Genomic DNA, 16,564 nt, shown 5'->3' with positions numbered 1-16,564 from the left:
AGATTTTTTCTGTCACTGAAATGTTGGCACTGGCGTAATCTCCACCGTCATGCGTTCTTACGCGTAACTGCTCCGGCACCTCCAGCAGACGATGTAGGTAGGTCATGCTAGCTCAGTGATAGTCCTTTTTTTTTTTTTTTTATTGCGAGAGCAATACTACGACAGCCAAAGCGAGACCTCGGGTGGCCGCAGCTACGCCGTGAAGAGGCATAGCTACGGTCTCCTCATAAAAAAATAAAAAAGTCAAAAAAAAAAAAATCAGCCTGCCATGGAATTTGAATTCACGTTACCCCTATGCCACGGGCAGGAGCTGCCAACTCGGGTCGCTCCTTTCATATGTGAATGTGATATCGAATCAGCCTGCCAGAACCGTTTGCATTCTCGTTACCCCTACGACACGCAGGCACGTCCATACGGCTTGGTTGAAGCTTATTACGCTCTCGCGTCATACCCTTAAAGGATGAGCTTAAGTACCCCCAATAATGTAGCACCTTACACTGATAAGGCGTGATAGGGGAATAATGTAGCAGGCGAAAGAAGCTTCCGCCGTTGCTATCGCAGTTCAACTAGGGTTAACCAGAGCTAAAACACAACTAATTTTTTTTCCTATCGGCGAAGTTTGGCATTGTTTTCAATGACGTCATCGCGGTGCGAAATATATTCGTGGTTATACTACCCGTATTCATCTTCCACGGGCTTGGTATTGCGTGACAGGTCTTCCTGCTCACACTAAAAAAGTGTAATCATAAGTGTGTTTTTGCGGCACCTGTGATGTCACGTAAAAGCAAGCCTAACCCGGCCGCGAAGTCCTCGCAATTTTGACGCCGCGCTTACAGTCGACGTGTATCGTCTCCGCTCCAGACCCCGAAGCTTGGCCGGCTGGATGAATTCATGGCGGTGCATAGGAAAACTAACGGTGGAACGCGAGCCGAGTTCGTTTCTCAGGGCAACTTGCGACGGTCGGGAACACCTATGGAGCGGGCGTGCAGAGAAAGCAGTTATCTCTCTCTCTTCACAGCGTCCGCGGGTCTGAAATCGTGCTCTCAAAACAGCCTCTCATCGGCGGCCGTGTTTAGTGTGTCATGTTCCTCCCTGCACAATGCTCATTTCTACTGCATATTGTGGGCCAGAAAAGTGGGGTCTCAAAAGCCTCCGAGGTCAGCCACGATACAATCGATAGCACGAAAGTTAGCACTGACTAGTTGATGCTAATCACAGTTACGAATTTACGCTATTTACAAGAACTAATTACACAACTCCAATGAACTTAAATTAGTATGCCTGGTTTCGCAGCAAATGCCGATTTTCACAACAAAACGGCAAGCAGTTCAATAAAGCAAGGAATAGGCCTTCAGTGCATTGACATTAATCGCACGTAGGTCCTCTAAACGCCCCCAGTGATCTTTTGCTATATATATGCCTGGTTTTTGAATTTCCACTGTTTTATTCCTTTCTCACATACTATGTCAACGATAAGAGTGGTAAACCTTTGCTGAGTTTTTTTTTTTCCCCTCTTTTCTGCAAATTAATAAATTAGGTTTTTTTAATTTTTTTTTTTGTGCAAGGTGTGTTAACGTGAATAATGTACGGTGCCGTATTGTGTAGTTTTTAGCCGTTAGAAAGCCCTGATATTCAGTCCTTTTTTTTTTTCCTTATTATTCATAGCATTTGCGACGCTTCCTGTCCTTCTACTGCGTCACTATAGTGTTAGTAGTAACGTTCCTTTTATGTTTGTTTTATATAGGCTTTAAAAGGGATATTCCTACTTTCTCAAAGCCCTCTGGAGAAGAGTACAATTTGTGGGGCTACATGGTGATGTTTTTTTTTTTTTTTTTTTTTTTTTTTTTAGGAAAGTGATACAATGCTACTTTTTTATTTGGGGACGCACACAGAAAGACACAAAGAAAGAAAGTCACGACTTTCTGTGTGCGTCTTTAAGAAAGTGGCGTTATATAACTTTCTGTGAAAGAAAAAGAAATCCTTCAAGGACTTCTTCATCGTACAAAAATTAAAATCGATCTGCTGAATTGTGTGTTTAATGATATTTGTATATTGTATTGCTTGTAATTGTGTAGTGTGTGCGGACTCTTCTTAAATTTCAATAGGGCGGCTAACGTAGTTAAAGATTTCGTTATGAAGAATAACGAGAGATAAATATAGTCTCAGGGATCCGCCGGCGAAAAAAAAAAATAAAGTGGTACACACCATATTTTATGGTGACATTTCATGTGTAGGTAGTAGGTACTGATCAGTGGATTTACTTGTGCCAGAAATGGACAACAGTTGAGGCAGATACCAGTTAAAGAGATTATGGTAGTTACTTGCAACTCGCTATTTTTTTTTTTTCTTTGCTCGACAGTTTGTTTTTTCATATGTATAGACAAACCTGACGTGCGCTCGGTATCAGCCTCAAAGTATGAATGATATTGTCATGACAGCGCCCTAGAATATGAACAGACGAAGTGAAATGGCCGTGCATACTTGCGCCTACAGAGAACCGAAGGATTCGGCGGCGATATAGCAACATGTTTTATCGACGAGCGGAATCCCCGGAACACTCGGCCGCACTAGGTTTGAAAATGAGCTTTTTAATCTCTCGTATAAGTTAGATGGGACGGACGTACAACAAACGCTTCCAGGATTAATGTGCACGGACATTGTTCTATTAGCCAATAACCAGGAAGATTTACAAGCAGTGGTTAATATATGTGAATACGGAGATGCAGTGTGCTTTACTTTCAGCGCACTTAACAAGAAGAAGAAGTTTGTTTATTCATGAAAACAGGTATTACATAAATAATACAGAAGGAGGTCCCGCAGAGCTCAAGGCTGTATCGGGACCTCCTATGCATGGGTGTATAAACTTATGAACAATATTTTTGGTACAGCAAGTCGGGCATGATGGTATGCAACGATTTCAGTGATAAAAAGCTGACAATACAAGGGAGGGATATACCATCACTGGTAGAATATAAGTACTTCGGGGTATGGATAAACAAAGGTCAGGTATACATGGAAAAAACATGAACAGGCCACCAGTGCGAAGGGACGATGAGATGCCGCGGTAATGATGCACAGGGCATTATGGGGGTGCAATAGATTTGAAGTACCAGGGCTTATCTTCGGGAACGCGGTTTTGTGCTTAAGGACAGAAGTCCAGTCGAGGTTAGAAATAAATCAAAGATCTGTAGGAAAGTTAGCACTTGAAGCCCACGGTAAAACTGCAAACGAAGCAGTACAGGGAGACATGAGCTGGGCTTCTTTTGAGGCACGAGAGGCTCAGAGCAAAATATTGTAGGAAGAATGCCTCAGGAAAATAGACGACAATACGTGGGCAGCTAAAGTAATTAAATACTTATTCGCCGCGAGATCGACCGAGAGGTGGCGCCACCGTCGCTCCGATAGTGAGGATCGGCAGCCAGCGGCGCTCGCAGAAACGCACGCGCCGTATGCCTGCTTCCGAGTTTACGACGGGTTTGTTGGCAATGAAAACGTGCCTGATGCAATGCATTAGCCTTTTATTGTTTAGAGTGTTCCAGTATTGCAGAAAAATTCCGTGGATTTCGCCAATGCAGCAAAAAAAAAAAAGAAAAAAAAAATACGCGGATTTTAGGAAAACAAGGCACGCAACCACCGTCTTTTAGATTTGCTGGCATCGCTATGCACGCTTTTTGCGTTGTGCAACGCTCACAGGCCTGATGCATGGGCCTGAACATGACATACCGCCTTTTCAACAGCGTGCGCGTGTCTTATATCCCTGTCACACGGCCGACTCGGAACTACCTTGAACTTCCTTGGTCTAAAGGAGCGCAAGGGAGTCGCAGGGAGTTTCGCCTTAAAGGAGTTGTCCCCGTGTCACACGGCTTGCAACGAGCTTCCCAGAGCAGCCAACAGGGGGCCATTAGGCGCTTTTTATTTTGCACAAAGATATAAAAAATAATGTCCAAAACAAACTGAAATATTTTTTATACTACTATTTTCCTCGCAAAATGCAATTAGCTTTAGTCATATCAATATAAAAGAACACACATTTGCTGAAAACAACGACCATGCTCTAAACATAGCCATTTTTTCCGCTCTGCTGGACACCATGCGCGGCGTTGTGCAATACGTGGTGCAGTCGCGACAATTAAACACAACTAACCGAGTTAGAATACAATTTTATGCAATAAAAACTAATATATTTAGGAGTAAAAATTACATTATTGAAGAAATATGTTATTTAATGACTCGGAAGCAAAGCACATTGGAAACGAGAGTACTCCCTTCGCCCATCAATGGAGATCGTCGATCTCCTTTGCTTCAAAACTCCATTTAACTTCCTTCCATAATGGACTGCCGTGTGACACGGCACGTATCTCCCTCGAGGTAATGGCTACCTTGGTTGAAGGGAGTTGAAAGGAGTTCAGCCGTGTCCGTGTCACAGAGGTATTATACGAGTAAGACAGGTAAATTTAGTATCAAGCCCACGGAGATACGAGGTTAGTGATCTGACCTGCAGTACTTTAGAATGAATCGAGGCAGCCTGGTTCACTATATCGTACTTGATTCGAGGATTAAGCAGGTTAAATGTAGCACTGACAGCGTACTTCCCGGCGGGTTGCCTAGACTGAGTGGACATCAACTCTGGCTAGACAACCAGGCACAAGTATTCCCCAAAAATGAGATTACTATACACTGCACAAGAAACTTCGTCGCACATGAAAGCTGACTGCTCACGTGTAGAGCGGTGAGTGGATCGAGTTTGCCGAGCTCACAACAAGGCGGATGCTTCTTGCGGCAGATAATCTGGTGTTGCACCGTGAAATAACTAAATGATTTCCTGAAACCGAGGAAAGTAGTAAGAAATTTCTGATGTGTGTGGTGTTTATAAATTATAAATTAGTAGTGTGATTTTTTTTTTCAATAACAATGAATTTCACCATGTGACAGAACTTTTACACACTTGACAAAATTTAGGACTATCAGTGATTTATTTTCAATAACGTTAAGTGCAAGCTACTAATCAGTAGCTGCGAAGACATCGAAAAACTGCGCCTGGTCGCTGTCATGTTCTGGCAAAGAATTTTGAAGGCTGAAGATTTCTTTGTCATTGTAATTATTGTTGAGCAAGTGACTTGAGGCGGTTCTGGCATTTACTTCCAAAACTGGTGCCGAATATAAAACTATCCTGAGAACAAAAAGGAGTTCATCTTATCATGTGACTATAAATATGTATTTATTCTTGAACTAAACACCGATGGTTAAGCCCGTATGAAGCCATTTTACTCCCCTTGTCAGAAACAACCAGTTGGCTCGTAAGACCGCAGAGACGAAAAGCGGTTTTAACGAACCACAACAGGTGCTGCGAAGATTTGTTTCTCAAACGTTCGAGCATTTCTCTAAAGCGAAATGTGCTCATTGGTACTTTTACGGATGCGCAGAATCCTTCAACAGAAAAAAAAAAGAAAAAGAAATGAAAGGCATATATGGGTTTAACGTGCCAAGTGACATCGGCTATATGACGGATGATGTAGGGGCGGGCCTCGGCGGTCCTCGGTGTCGTTGACCACGTGGAATTGTTCAACGTGCAGTCAAAGCCCACAGCCGACGAGCGCCTTTCGAACTGGCCGGGTTCTCGAAATCAGCAATCGAGCGCCCTACCACGAGACACCGCGACAAATTTAACAGCAAAAAAAAAAAAAAAAAAAAAATAATAATAATAATAATAATAATAAAAAATACACAACTTTATCGTGGATACTGAAGGCAAGAGGCAGGTATGTAAGCAAAAGCGCACAGGAACCGCGAAACAAACAAAAAAGCACTCTTGTACACGCCGCACGCGCGCACGTAAATCACTGCGGGCTGGCACGCGTCGCGAACACGCGTCCACACTGGGTAGGGTTCGCCGCTGTGACGCTAGGGGGCGACTCTGCTCGATCTCGAGGCCAATACCGAAAGGGCATTGACTCACAGTGGCAGAAAAGGAAACTAACCAGTAAGTATGTAGGAATTCAGGACGGAGAAATAAAAAACGTTAAACGACAGGTAAAGAACACAGAGGCCAAAAACTGGAATAATTCAATGGAAAAGAAGCCGACTCTAGACAATATAGAAAATGGAAAACTCGAATTTAGAAGGAAACCTTCTATGACAACCCAAGAGGCAGCGGCCTTCTCTTTGAAGCTAGATGATGTCTTAGAACCCGAAGCTACAAGAATTAGGGTGGGCGAATAAAAATAAGGAAAAAAGTAATTGTGCCCGGCCCGCACCGCATAAAGCACAACTGGCTTAAACCAATAATATATATATAAAAGGGTAAAGAAAATAATTTTGCATTGCAGAGAAAAAAAAAGGGGGGGGGGGGATCTACCACCATCAGCGAAACCACAGCCGAAGGGGGCCCGGCTCAGCGGTATTTATTTTCTACCTTATTACACAACTATTCTTGTTATCTTGACGTACAGAATCTTGCATCTCTGTTGGTGGTGTTGGGGCGCTTGACGTAGTTAATCGCTCCGCCTTCCGAGTCTTGAATTTCCTTCTGAAAAAGCTCAAAAACTGGGAACTTACGAAGGCATTTATTTTCACTCAAAAAAAGAAGACAAAAATAGAATAAAATAAGAGTAATAAAATAAATAAATAAAGAGTGTATATTATTAATAACAATATCTAAAAAAAAATACTAAGCTAATAAAATAAAAATAGATAATACTAAGCTGCATTAGATGGCTAATTTCCAATAGCTGGTTGATAAAGTATCAATTTTAAGTTTAATCAAGATGATGAAACTTGTGCTATGTGCGGTAGATGCCCAGAAACAATTGAACATATTATACTGGAGTGTGGCAGTATTTATCCAGATGTCAATGCGGACATTGTCACTCTAGCCGAGGCCCTGGGGTTTCGAGGTAACAAAGGAAGCGTGAACCGATAGGAGGTAGAGGTAAGCAAGAGACGTTTGGAAGATTGGTGGATAAATAGAAGCTAAATCGAAATTAAAACATGGGTATTTAAAGATAGACCGGGACTCAAAGGAATGTTAAAGTTGACGGATTATCTAAGTTAAAAAACATAAGAATAAAGGTTGAGCATTATCCAAGTTAAAAAACGTAAAAATGTGAGGTTGAGCATGGACCTCGTTTCAAAGGGGACGCTCCTAACATCCATCCATCCATCCATCCATGCATCCAGTTTAGATGATAAGGTGGCGTGTAGACGGCCTGCAATAGCCACCGATAGCGCAAAACTGGTTGAGCGTGGAAGTTTCAGATAAATATTTCTGCATCTTCATCACGAAATGATAAGAGGTGTTCGTATCTTCGACATCATTTGGCGGCACTTATTGAGTGACAACTCATGTTTGCCACTTATTTTTATGCTCCGCAGCCAGAGAGCAGTCGTTCGAGGTCATCTGTGCGAGGGTCGTAGAGGGTTGTAGCCGCGGCTTTCGGAAGTCCTCTGTGCGGCCTCGAGGGAACGCGGATATTGTGCAAACATTTTTTGTCTTAGCCCCCCGGGGGCAGTGGGCGCGCAGCTGGGCGTCTCGGCCTCTGTCCGGGGGCGCGACGACAAGGATGTCGACGCCGCCCTCGGCATTGAGCGCGCGTTATTTATCACGCTCGAGCCGCCGTATTCCGGCCGTCCGATGGCTCCTTTTTCGCCTCCGTGGCGCTATTTATTTTCCGGGAGAAAGGATGCTCCGGCGGAGACTTCTCCCTTCGTTCATTGTGCGGACTGGGTGGCGGACGCAGATTTATGGTCTCCCTCCTGGCGATCGGGGCGCTATAAAGTCCCTTTCACGAGGGCCCCCGGGCACTCGTCGTGTTCTACGGCAGCTTTATTTCCTGGATGGTATTTGCGTTTATCGCGCCGAACGGAAGGCCGCCGATTAACAGCGCGCACCCGAGCGGTGCTTAGCGATGGGGGAGGGTGCCGGGCACAAAGCGAAGGGGCCGGGGTTGTTTGCATGCGTCCGCACCTGCAGGTCGTCCCCCCTCGCGCTTGACTCGCGCTGGGTGGCGTCGCCCGGAATGCCTCCTCCCCGCACCTTTGGCGCGCTTTGTTCGCGCGCGGGGCGCCGCTGCTGCCGGGGCGCGTGAATTGTGCGACCCGGGCCTGCTCGCTCGCTCGCCGCCGTCGCGGGGAGCGCGACTTTCGAGTGCGTTTACGTGAGTCACGGTTTCACAGTCGCAATTGGGCGCTTTGTTGGGTTTTGTGCGCGTCTGCTGGGGCGTGCGCTGTTGTCGAGGCATTTCGGATACCTGGAGGAGGTACTGCTTTCATCACCGGTATGTTTTTAAACTGCCTTGACTCGGACGAAGGCGTCGCAGGTCTGTGTGCGACACCTACCGAGGAAAACACATTCCAGGTGGGCTGGGTACATGGGGGGAGGGGGGTCGAAAGATCTTGGCAGTCGTGACGACCCGTGCGTAATTGATTTGCTCAAGTGGCGACGCTTCGCAGTCGAATCGAAACTAGGTGGAAGATTCAGTAACGCGCGGCGGGTGGTCGTTTTACTTTACATTAGTGTTTCTTTCAGCAGCGTATCATAGGTGCTAACGCGACAGGCGCTTGAAGACCGTGGCAGCAGATAGAATGATAAAGGAGCATGTCGACTTTAGCTTGGCAGTGTTTACGAAAGATATTCGCGAATGATTACGGTACTGGGAAGTCGCCGTGTAATCCCGGCTCTACATAACCGCCACTCTTGACGTCAGCGTAAGTTTGCTTTATTTCACTGAGGTCAACTCGTAGTGATTTCTTCACTTGTATCTACCGGGTATCTCTACTCCGCGCGTGATTCGCCAATGAGGATCTAGGCTTTGGAGCGACCGGTCGCCGTCTCTGAGACCTAGCCAGTGATTCATGTGTTTAGTGGTGTCACCACGCGGCAGCTTTTTCGTACCTTAGTAGCGCCGATACCTGGACATTTGTAAGATAACCAGATAGAAGAGCGGCTAAATGTGATGTGTGTGTTTTCTCGGGCCAGCAGTGCATAAAGAACAGCATGGGGACACATGAGATTAATGGAAGCCTGGAGGACCATGGCAGCGCATTCATTTCTAAAACGTTGTAGAAACGAGACTGTTTGGTTCACATGAGGCTTCCACCATCCAGGAACATCGTGAAATTTGAAAATAAGCGCAGGAGTCTTCTGTTGCGCCGCCATGTTGGACCACTTGAGGCGCCCCCTCTGGGTCGTGAAAGTCAACTTTGGTGCCATTCGTTCAAATGTTTCCGGGACGGTCAGCGCCATCTTTCCAGTACTTCATCTCGCTGTTTTGTCCCAGGGCGCATTTTACAATCAGGCAGTTAACTCGCACATTTGGTCCCTAGATGCCCAACATTGTCGAGTCGACGTGTTCTTTCTCTCGAATAATCAACTCCACCCGCATTCTGTCGAGTTCATGTATACGAGGCTATGTTCACTGCATCCTTGTTTCCCCAGGTACGTAATTAGCAAATTCCAAGTCCTCTCTACCAGAACTAATTAACGTCGTGGTTTACAATTTCTGTTTCGCTTGAGCCACGACACGTCACTGAAGTGGGCCCGATAAAGAGTTGTGAACACGGCAGTTGTGAAACAGTTCAGTTTTTCATATAACATAAATCTGAGCGACAATCGGTTACACGGCAGCTTTCGCGAAACTCGATATCTTTATGAAGTGATCCCGCCAGGCGTGGGCAATTTGGAATGTGCGCATGCGCTTATAGCCGCCATATATGCGCAGGTTTTCTGATACCGCCTCGCATGTTTACGCTCATGCGGTCAGGGGAAGTTGTAGGTTTGAACGCTATCTGCAGGTCAAAACTTCGAGTGATTTGAAAACATGCGACAACGAGAAATTCCGCCGACTCACCCGATGCAGCGAGTACGTCGACCACCATCTTGGTCGATCGAATACCCGTTCAACTATACCTCAGTTTAACTGAACTGCCTTTGAGGTCGCAAAAGCAGTCGGCGTTGCCGTGTAACACTGCCAACAGTCAATCAGTTTATCTAACGGTCAAGTGAACTGAGATTCAAAGCGGCCGTGTAACAAGAGTATAACCTGTCATGGCCGATTATTAGTTTTGGCAGTTGATGCTGATAGGCGAAGTCGATATTAAAAAGGCCAGCAGATGGTATGGCTGTTAGGCGTACGATCCTTGCAAAGTTTCTTGCTTTATTGGCTCATCTGCGGCAAATGTAGCATTTATACCGTTACCTTCTTTAGCAAGGGGCGCGATATCGCAAAAAAAAAAAAAAAAAGGAGAAAAACGGATTCCTTGTCTTACTTGCGAAGGGTGTATTGGCGACAGTCGGACTGACATGTTTAGGATAACGTTTCTGTGGGAGCTCTCGTAAGGACAGAGGAAAGGCGCGGTGACTGCCGCAGGAAGCTCTCAGTTCCTCCCTCTAGGCCACATCTCTCTCTGCGAGGAAGGGGGAAGACGTGCAACAGGTTTTGAGAAGGCACATTCATTCCGACTTCTTTGGCTACTCTGTACTAACTGTTGTTCCTGTAACTGGCTGTTGCCCAGGAGGCTTACGTGAACCGTTCTGTATCCAGGAAGGGCCAGTGTTTCTCGCAGTTGGCATCCTTCAATTCAACGGGTATCAGTTACGCTTCCCGAAGCGTGTGTGCCCTATGTCGACGGGTGACACACTCCCATTGGAAATGCCTTGTCCCGCCTCTTCGTGCGCGGTGAGCTGTGGGAAATGCTTCCCACGGAAGGACTCCCCCGTAGCATTGTGGGACGCGTCTAGTTTTCTGCTTGGTCACGGTGCGTTCGACGTCGACAGGCGTCCTAGCCATTCGCTCCGCCGAGTCGCCTGATAAAGACATCAGCCGGGGAACCCCGCCGCGGAAGGAGGGGCGGCCTCGTGCGTCCGACCGCGGCCCGCCGCACCCTCGCCCGCTGTGATGCTGTCTCTGTAGTCCGAACGTTCCCTGCCCTCCGCGCGGCGGCCGCTGTAAACTTTCAACGGAGAAAACATATGTGCCCGACTGTATCTCCATTAGAAGCACATATGCATAGATAACTGCAAATAACGGACACGTACTGGAGAAGCAGCACTGCTTGAATACATCTGGAGCGTTAATCTACCTTCTAATTTATTTGGGGCTGGCCGGGCAGGACTTATCGAGCTTGCAGTGCTTGGCAAAGAAGTGGGTCGCCGAGCCAAGCGCCCGCCACTTGCACTAAACTTCGTTTCTCAGCTGAACCAGCGGCAATCTCCTCTCTCGAAATGTCTTTATCCGACGGAGAGACGCGAGTTTGCGGGCCCGGTTCCTCGTTGAGCGCGCGGGCGGGGCTGTCTTGCTGTGGACAAAAGGCCCGCGTGTGGGGCAGCTAATGTCCACGCCAGTCTCCCGCCGCCTCTCCGATCGCGCGCGCAGCCAGGCCGCCGTGGAGCGCGTACGCGCGGGTCGTTCAAAGGGTGCCATTGTGACTTTCTTCGGCACCAACGATCGATGCTATCAGCCGCTTTCCGAACGGCCTCTTCGGGTTTTTTTTTTTTTTTTTTTTTTTTTTTGTGCGCGCATTTTTCGTCCATTTTTCTTTCCGGCGGGTCTGCGACCCCAGTGGTGGCCAGTGCGACCCAGCTCCTTGTTTTGTGACGGCCGCCTCTCCTTCTGCGCTGCTCTTTTGGGAAACGCGATCTGATGCTTATCGGCGGGTGCCTGAAATGGAGCCGATTTGTTATCGCGTCCTTTCGGTATGAGGCCGCATCTGCCCAGTGCCGTTGGTGGCGGCGGGCTGTGTGCGCCTTCCGACTGTTTGTGCCCATCACTGCCCCAAGGTTTTGCCTAAACCTGGCCTCCCTGGCGTTTGTTCCCGCCATTTACCGACGATTCTCGCTGTGTGTACGCGCTGGGCTTGCGGCGAGGCTTCACGTTTCGTTTTGGGAGCGTCCGTGCGCAGTTCTCTGCTTTTTCCTCGTCCGGGCGGCACCCCTCGCAAGGCGCGTCGGCTGCAAGACGGGCGGTGATTATACACTTACCTGGCTGCTGCTGCCGCCGTGGGTCTGAGGACGCATCGCTTTCGGACCGATTGTGTAATTGGAACAGTGCGTCTCTCCCGACTCTTCTTTTGGCGGCTTTCGAGGAAGGTTTCGGCGACGTGCAAAGGTCAACAACTTGATGGCTCCCAAGGGGCGGGGCGGCTCGTTTTGCGATCGGACTCGCTCTCCGCCAGCGTGTGTGCCATTCGGCGTCCGGATCGCGCGCGCTGGCCGACGGGAGGCCGGACGGGCCGCTCGTTATGAAACAAATTACCCCCTCCCCTTCTTCACGAAATGCCATTTTCTCGGTGGCCCGGCAAACCCGTTGGCCATAATTCATCTCAATCAAAGGGAAACGACTCGAGCGGGATCCGAGTCTCCTCCCTGCAATTACATTTGCAGTTCAAATGTACCTTCGCGTATGCAATCTCTGGGCGCGCGCGCGCGATCGGAAAAGGAGCCCCCCTCCTCCCCGCATCGAGTGTCACGCGGCCCCACTCCCGGGCGTGAACGTGCGTTCGTCGCCGCTGCCTTCTTCCTTCGTTCGGCCAGCGCAGCTGACCAATCGACCACGCGGCGTCCTGCCGGAGACCAGCGCCGTCCGTGGCGCTCTGAGATGTTAATGGACGCTTCTTGGTGGTGTTTGCGCCCCGGCAGTGGAATTGATTTGCTGCTTCTGAATATGCAGCGACCGCAGCGGAGCTTCGAGAAAAATGCGCGATGAGAATCAAGTCGATATGAAAAATTGTCTGTTGGTGCCCGAAATAGCCTTGCCCTCCGATCATAGAGCGCTTGTAATGAAGCTAATGTTCGTTTGCGAAAGGCGATTATCTGGCACTTGAGCCTCTGAGAGGAGGCATCGGGTCACTCCGGGTCTTCATTTTGAACCAGGGACGTGCCACGGTAGCCCTGTCATTGAGGTCGCGTGTTCGATTTCTGGCCGCAGCTGTTACATTTCAGTGGACGCGAAACACAAAAAAAAATTCCTCCGTGTGCTGTAAAGGCACCTTAATGAAAACCCGCATGGTAGGAATTTAACCAAGTCCTCCGCTATATGTCGTCCTTGATATCACGCGTGCACCTTCTTGTCGTTGAAAGTCACGCACAAAAAGCGCAGGGAGCCAAGAGAAGCAGCAAAAAATGCGTCTTGCTTCAGCGTTAGTGTACTCACCAATTCTTCAGATGCCGCACTGCACTTTTAAGCAGAGTTGCTTGTTGGAGATGCATACTTTCGTAATTTTGCTCTAACCGTAACTGGTGTGCTAATTGCAGTGACAGAAATCGCAATGTTCATCTCGCCGAGTCCTCCTTAGTGCCAGCCGCCATCCAGTTAACTGCCGTTCAGCCTACAACAGCTGAATTATTTATTGTTTGGCAGCGCCAAGTGACATTCAGGGGTAGTTGGCCAATAACGAGCAGCAGCAGCAGCAGTAGATCAAAGGCAGTTGATGGATTTGATCAACTGCTACTGCTGCTGCCCGTTCTTGGCCAACTATACCCTGAATGTCACTTGCGGCGCTGCCAAACAATGAATAATTCAGCTGATGTAGGCTGAACGGCAGTTGCAAGTTACCCGTATAAAAGGAGGAATTAAGTGGCGCATGCTAAAATGTGAATAGCGAGTGAACGAACACGAGCACCTGCTTGAGCTTGACCGCCGACATTGCTTATTCCGGACCAGGTAGCTTATTTTGTGTTTCCGGCTGCTCGCGGAGGGTGTTGTTTCCTTTGCCAGGTGAGGCCACCTGCGATCCGGCGGGTGATTTCCCAAAACGGGCGCGCTTCGGCCGTTGTCAGTCACGCCAACAGCGATGGCGCAGCTGTACGGAGCCGTGGGCGCGGCCGAGGCACGACTCCGCGAGCACCTCTCGGTGTATCGAGCACAGTTGGCGCATGAAACGCTTACTGGGAGGATACAACAGTAACAAAAAAAAAAAAAAAAAAAAAAACGCTTGCTGCGACGTTGGGGGTCGCCCTCTTGCTTGAGACAACGGAGACTTGCGGAATTCATGAGGCATTGTCCTCGCCATCTTTCTCCCTCCGCAGCACGATATTCGGCAGCGTCGTTTCAGCTAAGCTCATGCTTTCGGTGATTGCCTTGTGGCCTAAATCACTACGCTGCGATGCTCAAACCGCGAAGAAAGCGCCACTACCAGCAGCGCCATTTTACCATTTTACCATTTTATTCGTCCTCTCGAACTGAGTATGCACGCCCCCCCCCCCCCCTTTTTTTTTTCTCTCTCTCTCTCTCTCTCTTTGAACGAGGTTCTACGAGAGGCTTTATTTTTAGCAAAAGTGACGCCGCTTGTAAGGTTTTATACTTTATTTTGTAGACAAGATCTGGAGCATGCGGCATGCTCAGGTGTGAACTTTCCACACTCCTGCCAACGCAAATTAGCCAGAAACGTTTGGGGCGACGTGGAAGCGTATAAGCTTGTTATATATAACCCTTGTTGCGAACTGATCAAAAAAGATGAAAAAAGGTTAATAATCAAAAGCTAGTGCTTTGTACGTGTGCATCGTGTAGCTGTCGCAGTCTGATGCCAGAGTGAACCGACTCCTGGTATCATGAGGATCGCTTCGACGGGGCCACCAGACAGTTGTGCGCTTTTGCTGGTCTTTCTGAAGAAAAAAAAAAGGGGGGGGGGGGGGGGCGTAAGCAGATGCCTGAATATCCCAGACATTGCGCAAATGGCGTTCCAATATTAATGCGCTTTATGTGGCATGACCTGTCACAGGAAAAAAAAAAAAAAAAGGTATCGTTGTGAGCACTTTATTAGAAAGTGCGCACTAACGAGCGTGGTGCATTTTGAGAATTCAGCACGTTGCAGACACTTCCTTAATCTTTTGTTTAAACTAACGTCATCGTCGGTGCCCTTGCGTGTGCGAGGTTAGTTTTCGTGAATCTGCTTTCGAGTGGAAAGGGAAAATCGCTTTGGGCAGGTGTGTCATGCTTTGTCTGCTGGCAATCCCCGAGCTTGGGGAAGCTGGTTGCCTGTGCTTGACATTTTTGAGGCACGGCTCGGACACCTCCCATTCATGGGCAGTCGTCGTGGCCGCGGTGGTCGGTCGGCGCCCGCTCAGAGCGCGGGCCCAGATGATGGCCCCGAGTACTTATGCATCATTAATTACTTTCGTTAGCCAGAGCGTGCTGGCTCTGCGATTCGTCCGCGAGGTTCGCTGGCACGACGGTGTGCCGAAGGTGTGGCCATGCCGCGGTGCTGTATGCTCCGCGACTCGTCAATTTATTCGGGCCGCCGTTCATTACGGCCCGAGATTCCGTCCCGAGAATGCCAGGAATGCACCCGATTGACCCGGTGCCGCATCGAAGATGACCGACGATCACACCCTGTTATGTAAATAGTCGCCGCGGCATGCGGCCCTTTGTCCGGGCCAGCCCATGGCCGGAGAAAGTCTCCGTGTGGACGCAGCTTTTGCGCACGTTCCACTCGCGGATCGTCTCTCGTGGAACGCGCACAGGGTTGAGCGGTATGCCAAGTGCGATAAAGAGCTTCTGCCTGTCGCGCAGTTCATTGATTTATTGAGATCGCTGACTACACCTCTACCAGGGCCAGCGGTGCGACTGGACGACGTCGAAGCTGCCTGCGTTTTTCTTTTTGTTGCTGTTTAGCGTAACTTTGTCCTGCCTTGCAGCGATGGTGGCTCACACGATATAAATGAATCTGCTGAGCAGGACAGTGTACTGTGGGGGACAAAAGTTTAGAGTCGGTAACTCGAGAGCAGGCTCGATGAGGTGATAGTTTTGACTATCACTTTTAATGTTGGTTTTAAGGGTTGGTTTTAATGTTGGTGGAATCGGGCCAGCGTTGGCAGACTTCGCACCTGTGCCGCTTCCTCTGGAGACTTTTTGTCTCCGTCTTGCTCGTCAGATGTTTGGCAGTGAACGAACCTCGCTTTTGTGTGCAGGTACATGTCAACCGGTTGTGCCTGCTTGCGCATCCTGCTCAAGAACTTCGCCTCCGTCATCAAGACGAACATCACCGCACCGCCCGGCGTCGGGGTGGACATCTCTCGGGAAGAAAGGCCAGTATCCCGCGATAGCGCACACCGTGCGGGGAGAGGGCGCCAAGTGCCGTGAAATCTCTGTCTGGGAGGGGCGAGCAGCGCCGTAATTGTCCGACTGTAATACTGGGCGTGTATGTAATATATCGTGCACTGCTCGCCGAGGAGTGGCTCTCGGCTGCGCGCACCGAGGGGGCAGCTGTGAAATTCATGAAGGAACGAAACGGAAACCAGATACAGACCGGAGATGTACGACCTGCCGCGAGGCTCGAATTTGTTACCATTAGTTTGGAGGAGGAGGGGCATCGGGCGCCAGTTTAATTGCGATTGCGATCGCGCGCCGACCACTCGGCCCGGCCGCCGCAGTTTCTCGCACTGGCGGCCCTCCTGTGAGGTACAATTAGGCGGAGGGTTCGAGTGCCTCGGGCACCGTTGAACGGCATAAGCTCCCCAAACACACCCAGGTTACCCAACAGACGGACAGCGGTCATTACTAGGCTGCGAGCGGCACCGCACGCCGTCTCCTTGCTGGGCCCCGCCCCCTCCGGCATATCCTCGCTGTTTTTC

At 49.0% G+C, this 16,564-nt stretch overlaps 1 protein-coding gene across 4 annotated transcripts in view; it reads left to right on the top strand.

Moving 5' to 3' along the window:
• The window catches only part of kat80 (katanin p80), a 200,365-nt gene that overhangs the window by 177,982 nt on the left and 5,819 nt on the right, over positions 1–16,564 (top strand). For all 4 annotated transcript variants that reach the window (XM_084590174.1, XM_084590172.1, XM_084590175.1 and 1 more), the window contains one exon: positions 15,902–16,018. In XM_084590174.1, the coding sequence (XP_084446300.1) occupies positions 15,902–16,018 (117 nt within the window). The remainder of the gene's footprint in view (positions 1–15,901; positions 16,019–16,564) is intronic.

This window comes from Amblyomma maculatum, chromosome 1 (genome assembly GCF_055883805.1).
Source record: "Amblyomma maculatum isolate TAMU_Amacu chromosome 1, ASM5588380v1, whole genome shotgun sequence".
NCBI classification, from domain to species: Eukaryota; Metazoa; Arthropoda; class Arachnida; order Ixodida; family Ixodidae; genus Amblyomma; species Amblyomma maculatum.
This window is presented reverse-complemented; position numbering and strand designations above follow the sequence as displayed.